Below are 21522 nucleotides of genomic sequence, written 5' to 3' on the forward strand. Positions count from 1 at the left end.
TTTTGCTGCTTGTTATGGTGGTGTCTTAACCCAGCAGCAGCCCTGATGCTACAGGGAGGAGGCTTGTACTTCCCAAGGGCCATGCAGCAACCTTTTGGGGATAAAGCACAGTGTGTGTGTTCCTGGGAGAGGCCTGCCAGGCAGGAAAATACCCTTTCTCCTGGTCGGGTCTGTCCTGGACTGCACAGGCCTGAATGGCTTGTCCAAGTCTCCTGGGCAGTCCTGTCACCAGCTGGAGAGAGAGCTCCCACTGAATGATCCACAGGCTGTGTCAGTTCAGTGGGGAATGGAGAGAATTGCCAGGGCTATTAGAGGGCAATTAGCTCTCTGGTTAGAGGGACAGCTTCTTTTGCAAGGAGAGAAAATGGACTGAAAATGATGTAACTGTGACCAGCATTTCATCATTTAGGAAAAAAATAAACCAAAACAACACCAGCTGCTTTGAGGATGCTGCAGAATACATGGAGGTTATCCCAGACCAATTTACCTTTCTACCTTGTCTGGGAAGTACAGAATAATATTGAAATCTGTTCTGAAGCAGTATTTAGAAAGTCAGCTTGTATGGCCCTTAGGAGTCCAATAAAGCATACTTGTTGATATGGAAGTAAAAGGATAACAGTGTTGGTCTCCTGTAATTAGTAGACTGTAGTTAACCATTATAAAATTGTGTTTATTAATGCCATGCCTTGTGCAGAATTCAATTTTTTTAAAAACCACACTAGTGTGGTTCCCTTCAAAGATACTTGTATGCATGGTCTGCAGTAACTGCACACATTATGCACAGATTGTTTTTTGTATACAGCCAAAAATCAAATAGAATTGTGACATTAATCATTTAAACAAAATTTCTTAAGGACTGAGCAAGGTTTAAAGTCTGCAGCCCTCATGAGCAGCACTGTCAGGGTTTCAGCTCCTGAAAAATGTCCTGCTCACACCTTTATGTGAGCCTTGGACCTAGCGTACATGAACAAGGCTTATGCTAAGCATAGAGCTCGGAGGAGACTGCTAAAGATATTTTGAGACATTTTTAATTGTTTTTAGATGTTTGATAACAAAATAATTATTCTTTACTAAAGGCAGATGGTTCATTACATGTGGAAGGAATGCCAACAGGCCAAATGCTTTTTCAGAAATGTGGCTGATGAAATGGCCTGATAAATAGCTCTCTATTAAAATCCATTAGAATTATCCAGGAATGATGACAGTTTTCTGAATAAGTTGACAGTTTAATTGGGAGCTTGTGTTAAAACAGGTCCCAGCAATTCAGACCTTGGTTAATTTGCACTGCTTTTCCTATAAGCATTTGACTTCCTTGTTGTAATACATGATACGAACGTCTTTGGTTTAGACTTTCTATTATATATTGTCTTTTTGCAGCCGGGTAACCCATGCATCTGAGCCTGGGCTTTCTCTCGCCCACCAAATCCCTGCCCAAGGCATAAGCCCAGGGGGTTCTGACCACCCCCAAACAGGGAGTCGGGATCACAGGTCAGTCTCACCTGCCCCTGCATTCTGGGCTGCCATTTTGTCCTGTGACAAGTCCCTTCCCTAGTATCCGATAGTTTCTCTGTGGCAAAACACCGTGACTGCTTGGAGGTGCTCCTGCTGATGCAGCGCTAGCTACTCTTCCTCCTCGCCAGCCTGAGGAGTACCAGTACTCTTGAGCCCAGGTCTTTTGCCTTGTTGCATGTTGCGCTACGAGCCGAGTCGAGCTGTCGGTCTAGCTCTGGGCTTATGCGTAAGGACACCTTGTTTCAAAGCAGAATTTCTCACTCAAAGGAAGTGTGCATTCTGGCCATTACTAATGGACATGTGGCCAGAAAGATCAGCCTGAGGGCTTTCCAATGGTGTCATGTAGCGGTCTGCAGTAACTCGAGTTTAACCTTTTTGTAACGGGTGGATTGGGGTGGTGGATGATGGTCTGTAGTACACCCAGACCCAGGAAACCCTGCAACATGTTTGTGCAACAATTGCATGCTTTGATAGCACCTTACACTGTTTTCTAATACAGGAAGCCAGATTGGGAGTGTTTCATGGTTACCAAAAGACCCTTTCAACTGAAAAAGGGCAAGTTTAAAGTATTGCAGCAAGTACAAGAAAATGTACAATTAAAGCTAAAGCAGAAGTTTACTAGTTCCTGGTGACACTGGCATCAGCCTGTTGCTTCACTTGTGGTTCATCTGTTCTGCTGCGCTACCACTTTTGGTGTTTTCTTTCTCTGAGACCCCAAGCTGGAAAGCATAAAGCACTCCCGATTCCTGATAGATAAGCGAGCTGAGGAAGCTTCTTAGAAGCACTTGTGGCTGAGGGCGAGTCCTTTCTGAGAGCTGTGGCTGTGCTTGCGCGGGGCGGGGAGGAGATGTTCCAGAGCAAAAAAGGAGCAAAAGAGGTTGAAAAAGTGCTGCTGCTTTTGTTGTCATTGTTGTTTGAAATATGGAGGGGGTTGAATGACATGATTTGGCCCAACTTTTATTCATCTGAGCAGTAACTTGCAAGGCCTGTTCCCATGTGTGAGGTCATTGGAGTCACTCCCATAAATAAGGGTGGCAAGAACTGGACCAGAAGTATCAAAAATAACTTAAAGAGGAATTTTCTTTCCCATTTTCCTTGGTTAAAATTTGTTTCCTATTTCATTGTGCTAGTTTCTATTGTATAAAGATGATGATCACAAATAATCATTTGATTGTTGCCGTTTATATCTAACATGAACAAGCTTTAAATTGGTCCAGGCAGACTCCTATTTTCTGCATCTGCCTTTTTTGTTGACATGACAGAAGGGGAGGAATTTGCTTATCTTGTTATTGGGAAAAATTTGTTACAAAAAAGTTTTCTTCTTCCTTAGTAATTTGTTGTCAGATAATTAAATATCATCTTTATTTCATAATTTTTCATGTAACTAATATGAGTAGACAACTCAGACTTTTTTTCCTAAAAAATGTGTTTTTGGTGTCAATATTGCTTCTGTAAAATGTGAGATAACTCTGCAGCCTACCTCCATTAAAGCCAAACTAAATGAACATTGAAAAATCAGAGGGTTTTTTGCCTGTAAGTGTAAAAATTGTCACTATACTGGCAAAAAATTCAAACCTTTTAACATGATGAGGCTGAAATTCATTCCTGTAAAAAGGGTCAAGCCCAAGATTCTGTGGTCTTTTAGCCATTATCTTGCAATTTATCTAGATGGATGCAAAAGTGTGTCTTCAGCAAGCAAACATCATGACTGAAGCCAAAATGTCCCTTCATCCTTATTTTGAGATCATGAGGGAGTTCAAACCATGAGCTTAATGCTGGCCCTCTGCATAGGAGTGAATTTTACCATTAAGACAATAAATGAATGATGTATCCCAAAGAGTTTCCAGATTAATCAAACATATGAGTCTTGTCGTAGGTCAGATTTTCTCATGCAGTTGTACACATTGCCTAGTCCTCACCCAAATCCATACTGATTGATTTGCCATATTCACTTGCACTTGGGGGATGAAGACATCCTTGCTAAGCTTGTGCTGTGTGTTCTCAGATTTTCTATTCTTGTTCTTCTGCTTTCTCTGTTCCTTCCATTGCTTTCTGCAGGTATTTAAACCCATGGTTCAAAAGAGAATATAATGTAGCTAAGTGGGTAGAAGATGTGAATAAAAACACAGAAGGACCATACTTTAGGTATTTTGTAAATTAATTCTATAATTCTCATTTCTTAGAGCTGTTCCAGCATATACAAATATCTTGGGACTCTTATCTTGTATAAATCAATACAAGTTACTTAGGTGCAAAGGGCCCCTCTTCTTTTGCTGCATTTTGATGTCTGTTTTTGGCTTCATGTGCAATTTACAATTCTTTTTCTGAATGTTTTAATGAAGCCATTGAAAAGGGTGTGTGTAGTGCATGCGTTCCCACCATCATCTATAGCTTGTAGTAGCTTTCTCATCATTTTATGCCGAATAGTGTTTTATGGGCATGAGACATATTTATCACTAATAAAATACTATTAACTTAAATAGAATTTTAATTTACTGAAGCAAGTAGTTTCATTACACATTGACTCTACCTACTGTCTTATATAGTGCATACTAAAATTTAAATTAAAAAAGACTAAAAAGTAGTGGTATTTTACCCTCAGCCTGCAATGAAATAATTTATATATTTTAATTGGAAAACTAAATTTATGAGAATATACTCTGTGCTCTAATTGTCAAACTGCTAATGAATCTGTTACAAGTGAGGTAGGGTTCAACCAAAAATATAACTTGCTTTTGAAAGGGAAGTGTATGCATTATCTGGTATATTCCAAGTTACAGAGAAAAACCATGCATCAGGCTGGGCCTCTGTTGGACATGAATCAAGAGACTGAGAATGTTGCGGTATATTCCCAAACGACACAGTCCCACAGCTGATACAGATCTCTGCATCAGCTGAAAAAATGAGCCAGCATAGGAGAGAATGGAAGACAACTTATGACAAATGCATGAACAAAATCCATGAACCTGTAAGCTGACATATAAAAAATGAAGATAGTTACAGAAACACAAATCAAAAGAATAATAAGCAAAACCTTCAGCCAAAACAGTGAAGGATGATAAGAACAAGTAAATAGAATCTTAATAGTTTTGCTACAAAAGTAGACCTAATAAAAGTGCAACAGGACAGAAACATATGCTAAATGTGTGCAGTGTGCATTTGGAAAAAAAATATGATGGGAGATGTATCACAGGGTACTAATGAAAAACTTTTATTCCAATAGTAACAATGGCAGACATTAAATGGCAGGGTAAGAACGTAGTCATTTTTAGACCTAAAAATGTCCCAAAGTCTTAAAACACCATAAAATGATTACTTTTTAAAACCCTTTCTGTTTGTTTTCAACACCTCATAAATCACAGACAGAGTAAGCTGCAGGAAAGGTTTCCAGTGAACAAACAGGAAAAATGAGTAAACTTTGGCTGTTCAGCCCTCAGAACTGAAAAGTTCCCTAATGCAAGAATCGAGGGCTTACAGGAGGTTGATTTGATAGTGCCAGTTGGTATCAGACAAGTCCCTTGGTACCTGGGCATTCTGGCAGGGAGTACTGTGAGTCTGGTTGTTTCAGTGCTGGGATACAGGGTCCAGGTCTGGTGTCTGCAGTTCAGCAAGCACGTTCTAGAACTGAGATGATCTAAGCCCAGTTCTTTCTAGAGAGCCTCAGGCTGTGCAGTTTAAGGGAGCAGCTGAACACTTACCTGATCATGAGATCCACATCACTGCATATGGAGCAAAATCTCTGTGTGGGAAGTCCTTTAGGTTTGCCAACTAAGACTGATAATGACCAGAGGTCACTGGAAGCTGAAATTAGGCAAACTCACATAAGAATTGAGGTGTGCTTTATTACCAAAACCTTTTCTAAAAATAGCCTCTTGACCTTTATTGTTCAGGCAAGGACAAGAACTGCTCACCATAACATAATCCCATAGCTGTCTTTCAGGGTTTTTGTATCAGAAGCCCTGTGGTAGCCATAAACAAACACATTGATGGAATATGAAGATAGCACTATTTTAATACAGGTTTCTTTAAATGGTTTAGATAAACAGGGTTAAAAATCTGCATACTCATAATTTGGTTTTCATTTTTTAGTATCAGTATATTTTTATTTAGTAACTAGATTAAATTGAGGAGAGTATGCCCTGCTCCTGAGGGTATTCAGCTGTTACACCAATGAGTCACATTTTTAATTGTATTTGAGATAAACCAAGCATTTTTGGCACGTAGATGAGGATTAAGCTGACCCATGTGAGTTTTAAAGGCTACATATCAGCAGAGATGTAGCATAAATCAAATTTTTTGCACCACAGAAGCTTACTAATCACTGCCTGCAGCCATTCCCCTTAGAAATCAGAGAGCAACTAGAATAAATTTAGAAATCTGAATTGTCCCAATTAAATGAGGTAATCATGGAGAAGTATTCTGCAGACACATTATGGAAGGCAAAAGATCAGATCTCCTGAGATGAGTTGCTGTGGGTTTACAAGAGGTTGAACTAACAGTTTCTCCACAAAAATCAGGTGCAATTTTGCTTAATGATAGCATGGGCAGGAAAAGACTGTTCCTAAGAATGGTGTGTCAGAACATCTTGTGGCTGGGTTTTGAGCCTGGGCCTGTGAAGTTATTCCCAAACAGAATGAAACAGATCTTATTGGTTAAACTAGAACATAGAGCTGAAGTCACACTGTCCAGCTGGTACTGTACTTTATTAGTCAGAGTGCCAGGATAAGACATTTACAGCAGATATTTAGCTGATTAATATTCATGTTGATAATCATCTTTGATTTCTCTGTCCTTTTAAATGTGTCCTGAAAGTAATACTGCTGTTGTGCTTGTTTCCTTGTAGTTTTAGGAATATGTTGATGACTGGTGCTGTTGTAGGAAGAGCTGAAATAGAATTAGGAAATATGACAAAAAAGCCTTCTAGGAAAGTTGCAGATTTTCAGAAAATAGAGATATTAGTCATCACCCAGATTTTCTCCATCTACTTAAAATACCCTATATAAATCATAATTTGTATCTCTAACACCTGATTTCCTAGTAATTTTTTCTAGCCTACAAGTCTGATGGGGATTTCATATAATTACTTTTTATAATGATAGTAATAATAGTAGCTGGTGTCTCTGGCATCAGAAAACTCCCTAGTGTGGGATTCTCATCTGTAAGAAGATATGATCTGTGAAGGAAACTCTCATTTTCCTGCTTAAAGTCTAGTCTAGATTTTAATTTTGTGTGCCAGGCTATAACCACATAACCTCAGCAATAAAATCAGGCAGGAAGCCTCTCCCTGAATTTAGCTTTGCTGTAAGGGACATTATTTTATGAATATGCTACTACTGCTTATTCTTGTTACTGACAATTACAGTGTCCACTGCACAGGCTGACCTTCTGAAATATGGTTAAGGATTACTCAGAATTCTCACTGAATCTAAAAGACTTGATGGAGCCGTGATGGAATCAGAAAAAAAAACTGCCAGAAACCCCAAACATGGTATTTCTGTAGATAATTATAAAGAAAAAAGTCTAGAAGGCACCTTCTAAAGTGTTGAGCTGCCTACATTTGATTTATTTCAAGTATTTGCAATATTTTGTATTTTATGAGTTACTTAAACACAGAAGTGGTTTACAAACAAAGGGTTTTTTAGATGGAGACCCGGAGCACATAACCAGAAGGAAAAGGGCTGTCCTAAATCAGAAGGGCACCAAGAAGGGGCATGGAAGGAGGAGACAGTAGGCTGTAATTTCCCTCCTATTTCTAATGCTCTTTTGTGTCCTTGACTTTTTCTCAGTTCCTCTTTAGCTGACCATTTCCATTACCTTCTTTTGTGAGCATCCAGCTGGGGCCAGAGCCACGACCAGCTCTTGGCAACCTGCTCTTGCTGAGACAGCTCTAGATGGTGCTTAAAATAAAAAACAAACTAACAAGCCTCTTCTGTATTACCAAAGCAAAATACTGTTATTGTTTGCAGATAATGAAAAAATGCCTTCTGATGTCAGGATCAGGGTTTTGCTTCAAGAGTTAGGGAGAAGGGTTCGTTGAAGCATGTGAGTGCCTGCTTCTGAGGCACAGTTCACTGCTCCAAGTGACAGCTCAAGCCACAACCATTGACTCTTCTGCAGTCCCTCCATGAGCCTCCTCTCCCCTCTGCTGCTGCTTTCTCTGGGGACATGTGTGCACATCTGTGGCTTTAAAAAGGAAATTACTTTAAAATGTTTAGCTACACCAGTGCTTTTAGAAGATCCTAATGTAGGATCTAGGCTGATGATGTCATACAAAGAGCCGTATCCACAGCAGCAAAGGTCAGATTAGATTGATAGGGTCTATATTTGGGCTTGCGATGCTTTCACCAGGTTGAATGTTAATTGAATTTCATTACATTATTTCAGTCTGCAAAAGAGAATCACTCACAGTTCATGAACAGTTCAGATCTGTCAGGGCCTCCTGCCTTGAGTTCAGCTTAAATGACACTCAAAATTGAAAAATGTTTAGTTGTGTCACCAGGTGACACATTTTGCACAGTTTATTGTGGGCCAACATTTGCTGTTTAGGGACAAGAGGGGAGCAGGTAGGCCCAAGGCTGCAGGGACTGCTTCCAGATGTCTTGTTGCTGCCACAGTGTTTGTTGTGAATCACAGAATGGTCTCCACACACTCTTAGTTTTAGCTTTCAGGACAGAAAGACACAAAATGGCTACTCTATCTTGCTTTCTGTTCAAAAATCACAATTTTTGCAGGTGAGGTGCATGGCTTCATTTGGGGTTGGCAGTAAAATCTCTGTTGTGTGTACTGGTTTCTTGTGAAAGTTTCAGCGGGAAGCAACATTTGGCATGAAAGCTAATGGATTTGATTGCGGGAGAACTGAAACCCTAGTGAAAACTAAGTGGATCCCACCCTTGACCAAAACTGCCAAGTTTTCCTACCTGTAACCCCAGCATTACCTGCAAGTGTCCCTGAATGCTGTCTCTCCATCCTGTAAATGAGAAAGAGCCAGACATGACCTTTCTCATTTAAAGTATATGTAAATCTGGGATACACAGCACATACACAATTGCAGGGCACAACCTGAAGGGTGATCAAAACCACCTCAAACAATGTTGTTTATCACAGAAGATGCACTGTAAGATCTGTGAGCATATGCTGAGTTGTGTATGCTCACAGTCTCAGTAGCTGGCACTAAAGATGACAAAAACCAGCACATAACTCTATAACAAAATTAAGTGGTGAGGCCCTGAGAGGGGAGGGCAAGGTCATTTCTGTAAGTGTGCAACTGCATTCTTGATGTGTTGGCTGCAGTGTTGCAGCTGGGCAGCAAAGCTCACATCAGTCAGATGTGCAAACTGTAGGTGATCAGGCAGTACAAAGGGGGTTTGAGAAAAAGGATGTGTAGGCAGCTACTCTGGAGGCTTGGCCTTCAAAATCTTTGGAAAAGGCAGCATTGTGTTTGAGTTATGGTGCAAAGCTTCCTGGCTGAAAGGATGAGTTAGGGATCCTGGTCAGAGGACCTGCTTGTGCAGGGAAAATATTCAAGATGCCACATCCTTTGGGGGATTATTACTCCTTCCAGGATCACCTGCTCAGATGGATGGACAGGAAGATTGGATGTGGCTTTTGCTCTCACTGTGGCCTTCTTTTAGAGTATCTAAAATGTGAAGAGCCTTTGGTGTGTTGGAGGTGTCGTGCCTGGTGTGGTGAAAGAGATGGGAGATGCCTTCATTCTGTGCCACCCCCCCGGCTGTGCTACCTTATAAACAGCTTTCTGATAGGGCTTGCCAAGTCGGATTCCACTAGCCCAGTTCCTTGTTTCTGATCTCCATGTGCATTGTTGCAAATTTTAAAATGAAAATTTAAAATTCTACTGCAGCAATGGGGTAAAATTTGTGAATAATTGGATTACTAATAATATGTAAAATCTGCTATCCTTACTTTCCCCTCTCCCTCTTCTCCTTATAGTCTTCATTCTAGATCCACAAATAGTTTATTAGTGATAGTCCAGGTGGGGATAGAGATGAGAGGACTTGTATGGATAGTGAACAGCAGGGCACTGTTGACAACCTTTCCTTGGAATTTTTTTTTTAATTAACCTGTTTTCTTGCATGCACAGTTTGGTGCCCAGATCCATGATGTCGGACATACAGAAACCTTGTTTTATACTGCAGTAGCTGTTTCAGGGTTTTTCTTCCTGAAAACATTGGTGTATGTCCAGTTCATCTTAATGGGTGACCAATGTGCAGGTACTGAAGATGTTTGGATGCTTCCATGTTTGGACAATTGTACCAATGCTAATCCCTTAATTGCTGTTGAATTTAGAGGCTACCACGTGAGGCATTAGAGGATCATGAGCCAGAGTGGAGAGCTCTCATCATATAATTTTCATTGACACCTTGTTGCTTGTGGCTACCATCAGTCGTTGTTTGTATGGGAGGCAAGAGAATCTGCTGTTGTAGGGAGCTAGAGACACAACAAAATGATACAACAGTCCAAAATAAAAGAACAATTATTTAAAGGTAAATAAATTTCACTTATTATTATGGAAAGTTTCCATCTTCAGGGACACATGAACTCTGAAGATACTAGATAGCAGTGCTCAGGGAGGGCTGAGTGATATGCTTGCAGTATTAAGTGGCCTCCTGTGGTGAATGCCCTCGGTCTTCACAAGAGAACAAGGGGGCCAGGATAGCTCAATTTTTCTACTTTAAGGCCTTTTTTTCATTTTACTCTGCCCAGATTTAGAGCCTAATAGGAACCTCTCAAGTGGGAAAAGTGCAGAATCTCAAAACAGAAGCATAAGAGTTTTTCTTGGGTATAAAATTTCAGTCAATAATGTGCTGTTGCCTTATTGACATGAAAAGAATGCCTTTCATGTGATACAAACATTTACTTGCTCCTGCTTACTCTACTCACCTTGTACAGAAATGCTGATTGCCATTGACTAATCAGTCCATTTTTGTATATTCTCATCAGACTCTTTCTTTGGCTGGAACAATATGCACTGTATGATGCTTGCATGTATAACAATTTGTTATTAGCACTTTGTATATGCCTTTGTTACTTCACAACTAACAGTTTGGCCTCCAAATGCATGCATTTGTGTAAATTAATGTTACAAAAATAATAGATTTATTTGCTATGTTTGTATCAATTTAGGAGATGTGTAAGATATGCATAAAGACTCATAATTGCCATTTAGTCACTGGGAGAAGACATTTGTTTAGCTTGTATTTATACAATTACTGTTTCTATTTAGGCTTTATGCTTTTAGTTCTGTATTTATTCAATTGCAGATTTGGTTTTTAATAATTTTATAATGATTAATTACAGAACCATATAAAACAGTTTAAGAAGTAATTTTTCTTATACAATTCTAATAAGAAGTAGCAATCTTTTTTCTTCCAGTGTTCCTGAAATCTCTAAATACCTTTATTCATAAAATGAAATTATAAGACTACTGATCAATCAATTTTATCCCCCTGATATTGAGCTAATAATAAGCTATATTCTTGGCTCTGAACCAAGCTTCAGAGTAATGGCAGTTGCTGTTGCAGTGCTAAAATGCAAAGACATCACATTTATTTTATGTGTTTCAACATCTCAGGACACTGTCTCCTGCAAAGTCTCCGTCTTCATCCACTGGATCTATTGCTTCCAGCAGAAAATACCCTTACCCGATGCCACCACTTCCTGATGAAGAGAAAAAAGTCAACAGGCAAAGTGCCAGGGTATGTGTCCCTCTTCTCTCTGCATTTCACCAGTGACTTGATTTACTGATAGTTTTTCAAAAGGAAACTGTGGCACATTAACACCTTTGAACAACAAGGAGAGCTGGAATGGCATTTCCTTTGCACTGTGAAGTTCTGAAGCTGCTGAGCCTCTGGCAGTGATGAAGGCCATGACAGCTGTGTACAGGCAGCTTTTCAGGTTGCTCTTAAAGCTGCCTTGAAGCCCAGATTTCTTATTTTAAGCTGAAAATGTGTCCTGGATAGCCTTTGGGCTGCAGAGCACAGGCAACCCTGGAGTAAGTGGTGTGTCTGGCTCTCCTTTCTTACCCCTTCTCCCAGCAGCTCTCATTCAGGCTGTGAGGATAGCTGCTTTCCAGCTTTATGGAAATGTAAAAATTTCCAGTTATGCAGCATATGGAGTGCTTGCAGGCCTGGAGGGACTTCACTGCTGTGTAATATGAGCCCAGCCTGGCCCTCCTAGACTGACCAGGAGCTGCTGGAATGTGTAGTGGATAGTTACGCCTCATACAGAGAGATTTCCAGCTGCTCCAAAAGGCTTTTATTTCCTTTGTGTCTATTCAGACATAGCAGGTATTTGAATAAGCAAAAAAGTCTGAAATTTGCTTTAGGAGCTTTACTTGCAATACCCTTGGTTCATGTTGCTGATGCTGATGAGATTCTCATCACTGTTCTCTGTCCTTTTTTTTTTCAAGAAAAAAGGAATGGAGTGCTGCTGAGGGAACCTGCAAGCTGCTCCCCCAGTACTGCTTGGGGCAGGAGATTGTGTGAGGTGCAGCACAGGGTCTTCCAAGGCAGCTTGGAGCCTGGGCTGTACTGATGTATCTCAGCCCTGGAGCTGCTTTGGCCGCAGCTCAAACCCACAGCAGGAAGTCATGTTGCTCTGGGCAGAGTTAGGCAGATGAAAATGGGAAGTTATCTCTACACTAATACTAGCGTAACTCTAAAGTATAAGTTGGCTAGTACAAGTTTGATGCTACACTGACATTTCTCTTTCAAAAAGAAAACTGAACTCCCAGCCATGGGCTGACTATGCTGACTGCAAGTTGTGCTGAAATGCTGAAGCCTGTCTGCTCGCTTGGTGAACAGATACCCACCAGAGGCTGGGAGGAGATTTGGTGACCCAAGTGATGCAGATGCAGTTCCCCAAACAAGCTCCTTGCACTGTCTGGGTGACAGCCTGTTTTATCTTGGTGTTCAATGTGTGTTTGTGTTTATTTTCCCCCTCTCCAGCTATGGGAGACATCCATCTAGCTGCAGTGTTTTCCTGGGGTCACATCAGAACTGTTTACTTTGGATTTTATAGGAACTCAGCATCACTGAGTCACTGCACATTCATCTGCTCTTCAGACAATTCGAAAGAACAACAGAGATGCCGGTGATAACCTCCTGTCATGTGGAAAGGAAAAAAACAGTCTTTTTTTTTTTCTTTCTTTTTTGTTGACTTGTATTTTATGGATTTTATGAACAACCAAAATCATAACATTTGACAGAGAATAATTAGCCCAGATGTGACAAGGCTGTTCCGCATGTTGACCTAGAATCCCAGCTGCAGTCCATTTGCCAGTCCTGTGTAAGAGAGGTTTTTCTCTGGTTTACTGCAGTCCTGAGTCAGACCAGAGTGGAACTGGGAACGTGCCTCACAGAGAGCCCAGCTGATGTAAACTTGTACGCTGTATGCATGAACCTTGTGTTCTTTCTTACTTTCCACATGTAAGGGAAAAACAACATACTGTAGTAGAGATTAGCATGCAGGAGTAAGAAATATAGGATTTTTTTTTTTGTGACAGGATTTCAAGCTTTGAAAGGCAACTATTTGACACAAACGGCAAACAAACAAAGATTATATCTTTTTTTTTTACCTTACATGTTTATAATCTCAGTATACAGATTGTATATATGTAAACATTCAATAATGTCAAAAATAGCTGTTATACGTATGTGTATTTTGCCAAATGCCTAAAGAAACAGTCATGACTAACATCATCACACTTCAGATTTTCTAATATTATGAGCAGACATTCTTGGAAATACAGAAAGTACAGTACTGTAAAACTGTATCTCTCAGAAACTGGTGTTTGACCAAAATCTAAACAACTTTTTCAGCATCTTATACAGTCTTGACAATCTCAGTTGTACAGTAGACTGTGGAAACCAGTACAGGAGCACTTCGTCTTAAATCATCGTAAAAGGAACCAGCCAAAATCCCTTGTTTAGTAAGATAACCACTGTATCCTCTCACAGGTGCAATCAAGAATGATTCAGCAGACAGCAGAGTCTTTAAGTCATGTGCAGCCCAACTTACTGGACTATTTGGGAATACTTCTAAGTGGTCAATTCAAGATGTGGTGATGTGAAGTCTGTCTGTGAGAGTTGCTGTGTATTTTTGATAGAGCATTTCAGACACTGTTTTAGATGGCAAGGCATAGGCTTATGAGACGCATAACGATTTCACTGCACTAGATAATAACAGTGCTGGGCAAGTGGCCAGTTTCATTGCTGTCTTTCAATTTTTATTTGTTTGGAATCGCATTTACCATGTGCTTGAATGCTATGCTTGCTGCCCCTGAAGCCCCCTTGACAATTTTTTGGGGCATTAAACTGAGCACAAATGAATTTAGCTTAAAAAGAATAGGGGAGGAACAACTCTTTACCATGTTAATCTTGTCTGTAAGTTGATGTTATATTTCTAACACCCAAGACTTCTGAAGGTTGTTGTAAAGCAAATGCCTTCTGGTTGGGAATTTTCAGTTAGTGAGAAACTGGACCATATTAAATCAGTTTATAGTTCTCTGGTTTTCCAAAACTGACTACTTATTAGCTTCAGGTAGTACCATTGCAAAATAAAACACCTGACTCTGTGGTGCAGTTGAATACCCTACCCAACAGCTGTATGATTAATTAGATATTATTGTAATGGGAACATCTATGGTGTTTCTCAATCTTCTACCTCTTTCATGTATTTCCTTTAGTAAATGAACCCAACACTTTCAGCCTTTTAATGTATTTTTTTAACTTTTACGTCTCTCAATAAAGTCAGATATATGTAAGATTAAATTAATAAATGTTTAAAGATGTTGGCAGCTGTAAAATATGTAAGATTTTTAGAAGCACTATATTTTATGATTAGGCTGTATGTATGATTATAACAAAATATTGGCCTTGGCATTCAAATGATTTTCTCACAGTCAACAGGTTCTGGTAAGTATTTGGAAAAAGACAAATATAAGTGAGCACAAGTGGGTGCAGACTGACCATCTGGAAAGAGACAGTCACTGGTAACTGCTTTAGGGACAGATTCTGCATTTTTGTGAAAGGTAAATATATCAATCAGCACTGAAGATTATTTTTTGCAAAGATTTACTTTGAGTGTAGCTATCTGGATTAAACATAGTTGATAGCATGTAGTTTATGAAATTAGGGTCTGAGCCATAACATGAAATCAATGTGTCTTTTGTTGATTTCACTGGACTTTGAGCAGGACCCTCAAGAGGTTCACCCACATTAGGACATTATGATAACCTGATCATCGCTGTATTACTGTCACCTGGAAGCTGGTTTTCCCTCCCATATTCATATCTTGTCTTTAGTAACTGGACTGTTCATCATGTGCCTTTTATGGTATGTTTTTGATACAAACTGGCATGTAGTTTTGAATTATCCCATTAGATTTCTGTGCATATCTTATGTTTTTCAGTGCTTACTCTTCCCTTTCCATTTTGCCTTACCAAGAAGCAGCAAGATTTGGCAGACAGAACAGGAGATAACATGCAGGCTCTTTCTGCTATGTTCATAGCTTGTTTTGCAAACAAATGCCCCTCCTGACTGTATTTTCAATGTAGTATGTACTTCCAGCTTCTTTTGTTGTGGTATAATTCATTTGTAGCATATGATGATACACTTACGTGTGTAGTGTACCTTTAACAGTCTCCCTCACATTTGGAGATATGTAGTGACTGGAAGTCTAGTTCTGAGCACTAAGTTTAAGTTAAATAAATGTTGGCTTTCACTTTGGTGGTCTAGCGTGAGAGTATCACAGGGCTTGAGTTCTTGCAAAATTCTTCTGCAGAGAACTTTGCATCAGGTTGGTAACTTGGGAGACCTGAACTGGCAGGGCTGTGTGAGCCTCCCAGGCCAGTGGAGGTTGGACAGAGAAGCTGTTTTCTTACAAAGCTGTCATTTCCTACTTTTAAAATGTAGTATGTTGGAAAGCTGCCAGATTAATAACCTTGAAGATTGCAAATATTTTTATCCACTGTAGTTAGTTACGCTGGCAATAGCAATATAAACTGCTGCATAATACCTCATCCAAACTAAAATAGAGTACTTGTCACTAATATAGCTCAGCCATTTTGACTAATTGAGACTCATGCTTTTATTTTGGTTTTATTTTAATAAATGGACTAGTTAATTGCCAACTGTGCTGTAGATGCCTGTTGAAGTAAGTAAGGAAGCCATCAGTTCTCAACTAGAAGTAATTGTTTATATGAGCATAGGACTGGCAGGATGAATATACTTAATATTACCTTTATGTATTTCAATGTGGGAAAAGAACCTTGTGTAATTTATAATAAAATAATGTGACTAACTGATGGAGACTGGAAAATTGAGATTGTATCTAAAATAATGCTGCACAATGTTGCCACAGTTTAACAAGTAAAGATTTACCTTCTAATTCTGGATTTGTTGACTTAAGAACTTTAGTAATCTCAGACAATATACCAGAGATAGTTGTGACTGATAATTTACATATAGGTTTGTTATATTTAATTAAGTAGATTCAAGAAGATTATTACCTTAATAGAGCCTATCTTTGCTTAAATTGTGACTAAAGTCACAACTTGCCAGTCACCTGAAGTGTGACTTGACTTTGAAGATGGCTTCTTCTAAATGATTTAAAAAGTTCCTGATTTATGAGATATTGAACCTGCTGAGCTCGTGTGCTCATGAAGTAATTTTGATTGTGCTATTGAAACCTTTGAGGTATAGCCTGAATTATAATCATAAACAAATTTTGTCAATAGTTAGTGTACTGAAATCCTCTTACTCAAATCCCTGTTGCTGGTTTGGACTGATTGGTCTTGTCAATGCTAATGCAACAACTTTTTTCAAAACCAGAGGTAAGAATGGGTACATACATTATTATAGATATGCATATACTACAAATTCTGACCAAATTTACTGTAGCTTCATTAGGGAATTGATTAATAGATAGAATGTAATGTGAAAGAAGGATTAGACTCCATAATCCTAAAGGATATACTCTTCAGTTAGCCCTTAGGACTTGCTCTGTCATCGAATCCTGTAGCTAGTTGTAAGCAAAGTTATCACACTCCAGTGTAAAACTCAGTGAGCTCCTGTTCTCTTCCATCCCTTTTTCACTTCTACTGAAAAGGATTTGCATGAAACATTCATCCACTAACAGCCTCTGTGAGTTGGCTGACATCAGAAGGCTGCTAAAAGTTGGTCATCTTTCCACAGTATGGGTAGGGTCTTTCCAATGCTGTTAATAATAGTAGGTTAAATTAGGTATTAGGAAGAAATTCTTTACTGTGAGGGTGGTGGGACACTGGCACAGGTTGCCCAGAGAAGCTGTGGATGCCCCATCCCTGGAATGTTCAAGGCCAGGTTGGATGGGGTTCTGAACAACCTGGTCAGTGGAAAGTCCTGCCCATGGCAGCGGGGTTGGAATGAGCTGATCTTTTTGGTCCCTTCCAACCCAGACCATTTAATGATTTTGTCATCTTTTGCTTGTGCTATAATCAGGTGGTGATGCCTCATGTCTTGTGGATTTTGCACTGGTTTTGCTTGGGATGAGTTAATTTTCTTCACCGTAGCTGGTATGAGGTTGTGGTTTGGATTTGTGCTGAAAACACTGTAGATAATGCAAGGATTTTTTCAGTTATTGCTGAGCAGTGCTTGCAATGAACCAAGGCCTTTTCTGCTCTTCACATGCCCTGCCACCAATTGGGCTTGGGGTGCACAAGGAGCTGGGAGGGGACACAGCCAGGACAGCAGACCCAAGGGATACCCTAAACCATATGATCCCATACTCAGCAACAACCCAGGGGGAAGGCTGGCAGTGAAGAACTGCAGCTCAGGGACTGGCTGAGCACTGGTCTCTCGATGGTGAGCAATTATTTTCATTTGCATCACTTGTCTTTTTTGGGTTTTAGTTCACTCTATGTTAATACCCTTTTCATTAATTTTTTTATCATTACTATAGTTATTTAATTTTAATTATTTAACTGTTCTTATGTCAACCCATGAGTTTTCTCACTTTTACCTTTACAATTCTCTTGCCATCCCATTGTGGGTGGGGACTGAGCAAGTGGCTGTTTTGGGGCTTAATTACTTGTGGTTAAACCAGAATACTACTGGTAAAACCACTTTGTGACTCAGCCATCCTGTGTCTCACCTTCTAGCCTTTTTGAAGGCTGAATCTCCTATATCACCAAATCTGTGAACCCAGTAGTTCAGCTGTTTCCTGTTTCTCTTGCTCCAAGTCTGAAAATCATATTTTTCCTTTTCTAAATTGAGTTTCAGTGTCATGGGATAGCGGTGGACTGTACGGACCATTGTTTTTAACCACAATATGATGCTATTTGCCTCATTTTTAAAGAGATTGAGCATTTCAGTCTCTGCTGAATACCAAGAATGGATGAGCTGATGACCCACTATTTGCATGGCTTCCAAATCTTATGTATCAGCAATATGGGATTTGACTTGGATCACATTTGACGTGCTCAGTTGGTTGGTGTTAATAATGCCAGGGTCATGGGTTCAATTGCCCCATGGGCCATTCACTTAAGACTTGGACTTGATTATCCTTGTGGGTCCCTTCCCCAGAATATTCTGTGATTCCTGAAGACAAATTTGAGTAAGCTGCAAAAATATGTGCAGGTTGTGATCCCATGACTGGACAGTGAAGTGAGGATCCTGTGTGCACATAACTATTATCCTAATAAGGAAAGAAAAAATGAAACAGTGAAACTAATTGTGTAAAAACAGCTGCAATACAAACAGGACTCTTTTAAGTGTGATTTTGTCAGGAACTGGAAAGGAAGTAATAGTTTCTATCATCTATGCTAAAAATTTCTGATCCGAGTAGTTTCTAAGTCAGCTCATGAAAACCATTTCTGGTGTCTCAAGTATGATGTAAGCTGCAGCTTTGGAAACAGCACACTGTGCACATGGTATCTTGTCATTCCACAACAGTTTTCTGCAAGTATTTAGAGAAAAGCACTACAATAGTCAACAATCCAGGTTATCTCAGCCAAGTAAGAAAAACAAACACTAAAAATAAGTTCAGAACACAGATATTGCTCTTGAGATAATGTACCTGGCTTCAAAATTGGCTCACCTAGCCAGGTCTGGCAGTTCTAGCTCTTTAAAATCCAGTCTATACCAGTTTCAAAATCACTTCAGCTAAACCAGCTTTAAACTGTTTAAAAGCTTCTGCTACTTAAGATGGGCAACAATTGCCATAACTCAGAATGAGATGAGGATGAGATGAGGAAAATTTGGCAAAATAAGCACAGAGCAGTTAAAAAGAAACATGTTATCTAGGGTAGGAGTAAAGGAGTCAACACAATTTTTAATCGCTAGAGCATAAAATGTCAAAGCAACAATCTTTTATTTTTTTGTTTCTGTATTCCTTTGAATAAAAAAATAAAGCTTTTGTTTAAAAAAATATCAACATGAGGCCTTAAGACCTTACATATTCTAATTTTAGCATGGAAAGTCTATTTTTACAACCATGTTAGAAATTCTGTATATAGGCCTGACTGACCTTGTAAGTGGAGTGGTGCGAGCAGCTAATCATGCAATATTGTAAGGCTCTGTAGAACAGCAAATGCTGATTTAGTTTGATTATTGGTACAAGAACTCCTGCTCACTGCCTGTGTAGACTCTGCATACTTTATGCTTGGAAATACAGTCCAGAACATACTCAAACTGTGAATATATAACCTGATTTTTCTTTTCATAAGGATAAAAATATATTACAATAGGTAATATTTTATATAGAATACAGTACTTATTTTTATTGTTGCATAAATGCAAAATATTTTTTTCAGAATAGCAAAGCATTATGGAATTTTTAATCTGCTGGAGAAAACACTATTTACTGTATGACCAGTTCTTTCAGCAAAGCTTTTGGAGTGGTATATACCAACTGGCTCTGCCAGCTTCATTTTGTGCTGATGTTTAACTTGGGCATTGCTGTAAAAAAAAAAAAAAGCTATTTTTTCACTCATACTAGCCATTATTGAAAGAGGCAAGGAGAATCATGTTTCACCCCTGTGGCTGGGCTAGTGTTGGCAAAAACAATGATTTGCATCATATCATTGTCTTTGCTAGTTAAAATTCTTTAAAAATCATACCTGATGTAATGCAAGATTTTGACAAACATCAAAATGAAGCACTGCAGTTTACAACTTTCTAGCTTTGAGTGTGATATTTTTGTCATAAACATTACAGGCATTGGGCTGTTGAATGAATCTGGCTTTCATGTAGCTAAACAAAATGTTGCTTTTTATAAAATCAAATCATTGTAATTCGGGGTTCTAAATTCCTGCTCACTTTTAATAACAGCATCACAGTATCCACTTCTACAAGAGTATTTAATACAAATGCCTGTGGTTTTCAATGTTACTAACATATTGTAACATCAGTAAAGTGACTTTCAATGACAAGGACTCTTGTGTGTATTTTGTTCTTCTGATTTGCTGTATTTAGCATTTTCTGTCTTAAAGATCTCTATAAAATAAAATGTTGCATGAAAGGGAAAAGACTAATAGAAGAATATAGATGGTATTCTTCCAATTCCAAGGTTGAATATTATTCAGTGACCTTCTCAAATCTTTGTCTTAGGGACCTACTGTTCTCAAAGCAAATCTAAAATTACTAGTCCTTAGTTTGCCTGTCTGAGGGCAACCTAGGAGAAACACCTGTTTGAAACTATGCCTGGTGGTTGGCTCAAAGGTCAAGAGCAATCACCCCATATAAGTATCCTGTGTCACATGAGTATCCATCCCAGGTATTCTGAGAATAATAATACCTGTTTCTCTAAAGCAAGTAACTTGCATATTCAGTCTGTCCACTGAATCTACTCTTAATGGGGAAGTAATTTTTGAAAGGGTTTCAAGTGGCTTTTTTTTTAGCTAGGACAGCAAACTCTGTACTAACTCCTTAGCATCTGCATGTATTAGCTTAGCTTCTCTGTAAACTTTAAAGATTACGTATCTCATCAGTCCCTGTGAATACACTTGATTTTTGAAATGTTGATGTAAAACAAAAAACTATTTTTTCTGGAGGAAGCCAGAATTTTCTCCTGGTTTTGGAATAATTTTTTTTTCCAGTTTTCTCTGATTTATGTTTGCAAGACTACTGAAGAAAACCCTATTGGTTCACACTGTTTTCTTGCAGCATTTCACTGCCCAGTAACTGGCTGGTGCCAAAATACCAATTCAGCCTAGAGAAATAAACTGAGCAAGATGTGAGTTTTGGGTCCTTGGGTCTTGAGTGCTTTGGCCCACTTGAGTCAGCTGTCCTCACTGAATTCCTACCCAGCCTCTTGCCCACACTCAGCCTATTCACTGTGACTGCAGAGTGAGAAACTGAGAAGACCTGGACACTATGCAAGCACTGCCCAGCAACAGCTGAAACATTTCTGTGTTATTGCTGCTGATCAGTTACAAATCTGAACCTTTGGGCTGCTATAAAGAAAATTAATTCTATCCCAGCAAAGCCACTACAAGACCAGAAACCCAACTAAGCAGAAGTAAAGATGTGTGGGAAAAGAACATTTTGGTAAAGATCTCTTACTGCTCTTAGGGTAAAATTAAGTGTAAGGATGAGCACGGTATATATACAAAATACTCAAATCCCTACAGGAAGAACAGCCTTTTTTCACATGCTTACCAACCTTGTCAGCTGTCAAAAGTTTGAACTGCTGCAGAACTGATGTCAGCTACACTGACAAACCTTTGTGGATTTTGGTCTTTCCAGCAGAAATACTTCTAATGCATTCCATTAGAATACAAATGTATTCCATCTGTTTCCCAACTTTATGTGCAACAGTACAACATATAGAATGTGAATCTATAATGCTGTCTTTGCCTTTGAAATTCATTATAAGGGCAGAAAGAGAACTAGCTTCTGTAATGAAATTACAAGCAATACCCAGAGGATTCTACATTTAAGCAGTAAGTACAAGTTGCTTCTTTAGGGAAGACGAGCCTGCTTTGAATTTACAGCCCAGAAACTAAAGTGCCAG

The 21522-nt window shown here is 39.1% G+C and overlaps 1 protein-coding gene across 5 annotated transcripts in view; it reads left to right on the plus strand.

The window, feature by feature from the left end:
• Positions 1 to 20015, plus strand: part of ADAM22 (ADAM metallopeptidase domain 22) — a 131240-nt gene extending 111225 nt beyond the window's left edge. For 2 of the 5 annotated variants that reach the window (XM_058817603.1, XM_058817620.1), the window contains 3 exons: positions 3571 to 3657; positions 11102 to 11225; positions 12477 to 20015. In XM_058817603.1, coding sequence (XP_058673586.1) covers positions 3571 to 3657; positions 11102 to 11225; positions 12477 to 12497 — 232 coding nt within the window. In that variant the 3' untranslated portion in view covers positions 12498 to 20015. Of the gene's footprint in view, positions 1 to 1377; positions 1489 to 3570; positions 3658 to 11101; positions 11226 to 12476 lie in introns of all 5 variants that reach the window. The other 3 variants (XM_058817612.1, XM_058817628.1, XM_058817595.1) reach the window with 2 other exon arrangements.
• The last annotated feature ends 1507 nt before the right edge of the window (positions 20016 to 21522 follow it).

The sequence above is a fragment of the Ammospiza caudacuta genome, chromosome 1, assembly GCF_027887145.1.
Source record: "Ammospiza caudacuta isolate bAmmCau1 chromosome 1, bAmmCau1.pri, whole genome shotgun sequence".
Taxonomy (NCBI): domain Eukaryota; kingdom Metazoa; phylum Chordata; class Aves; order Passeriformes; family Passerellidae; genus Ammospiza; species Ammospiza caudacuta.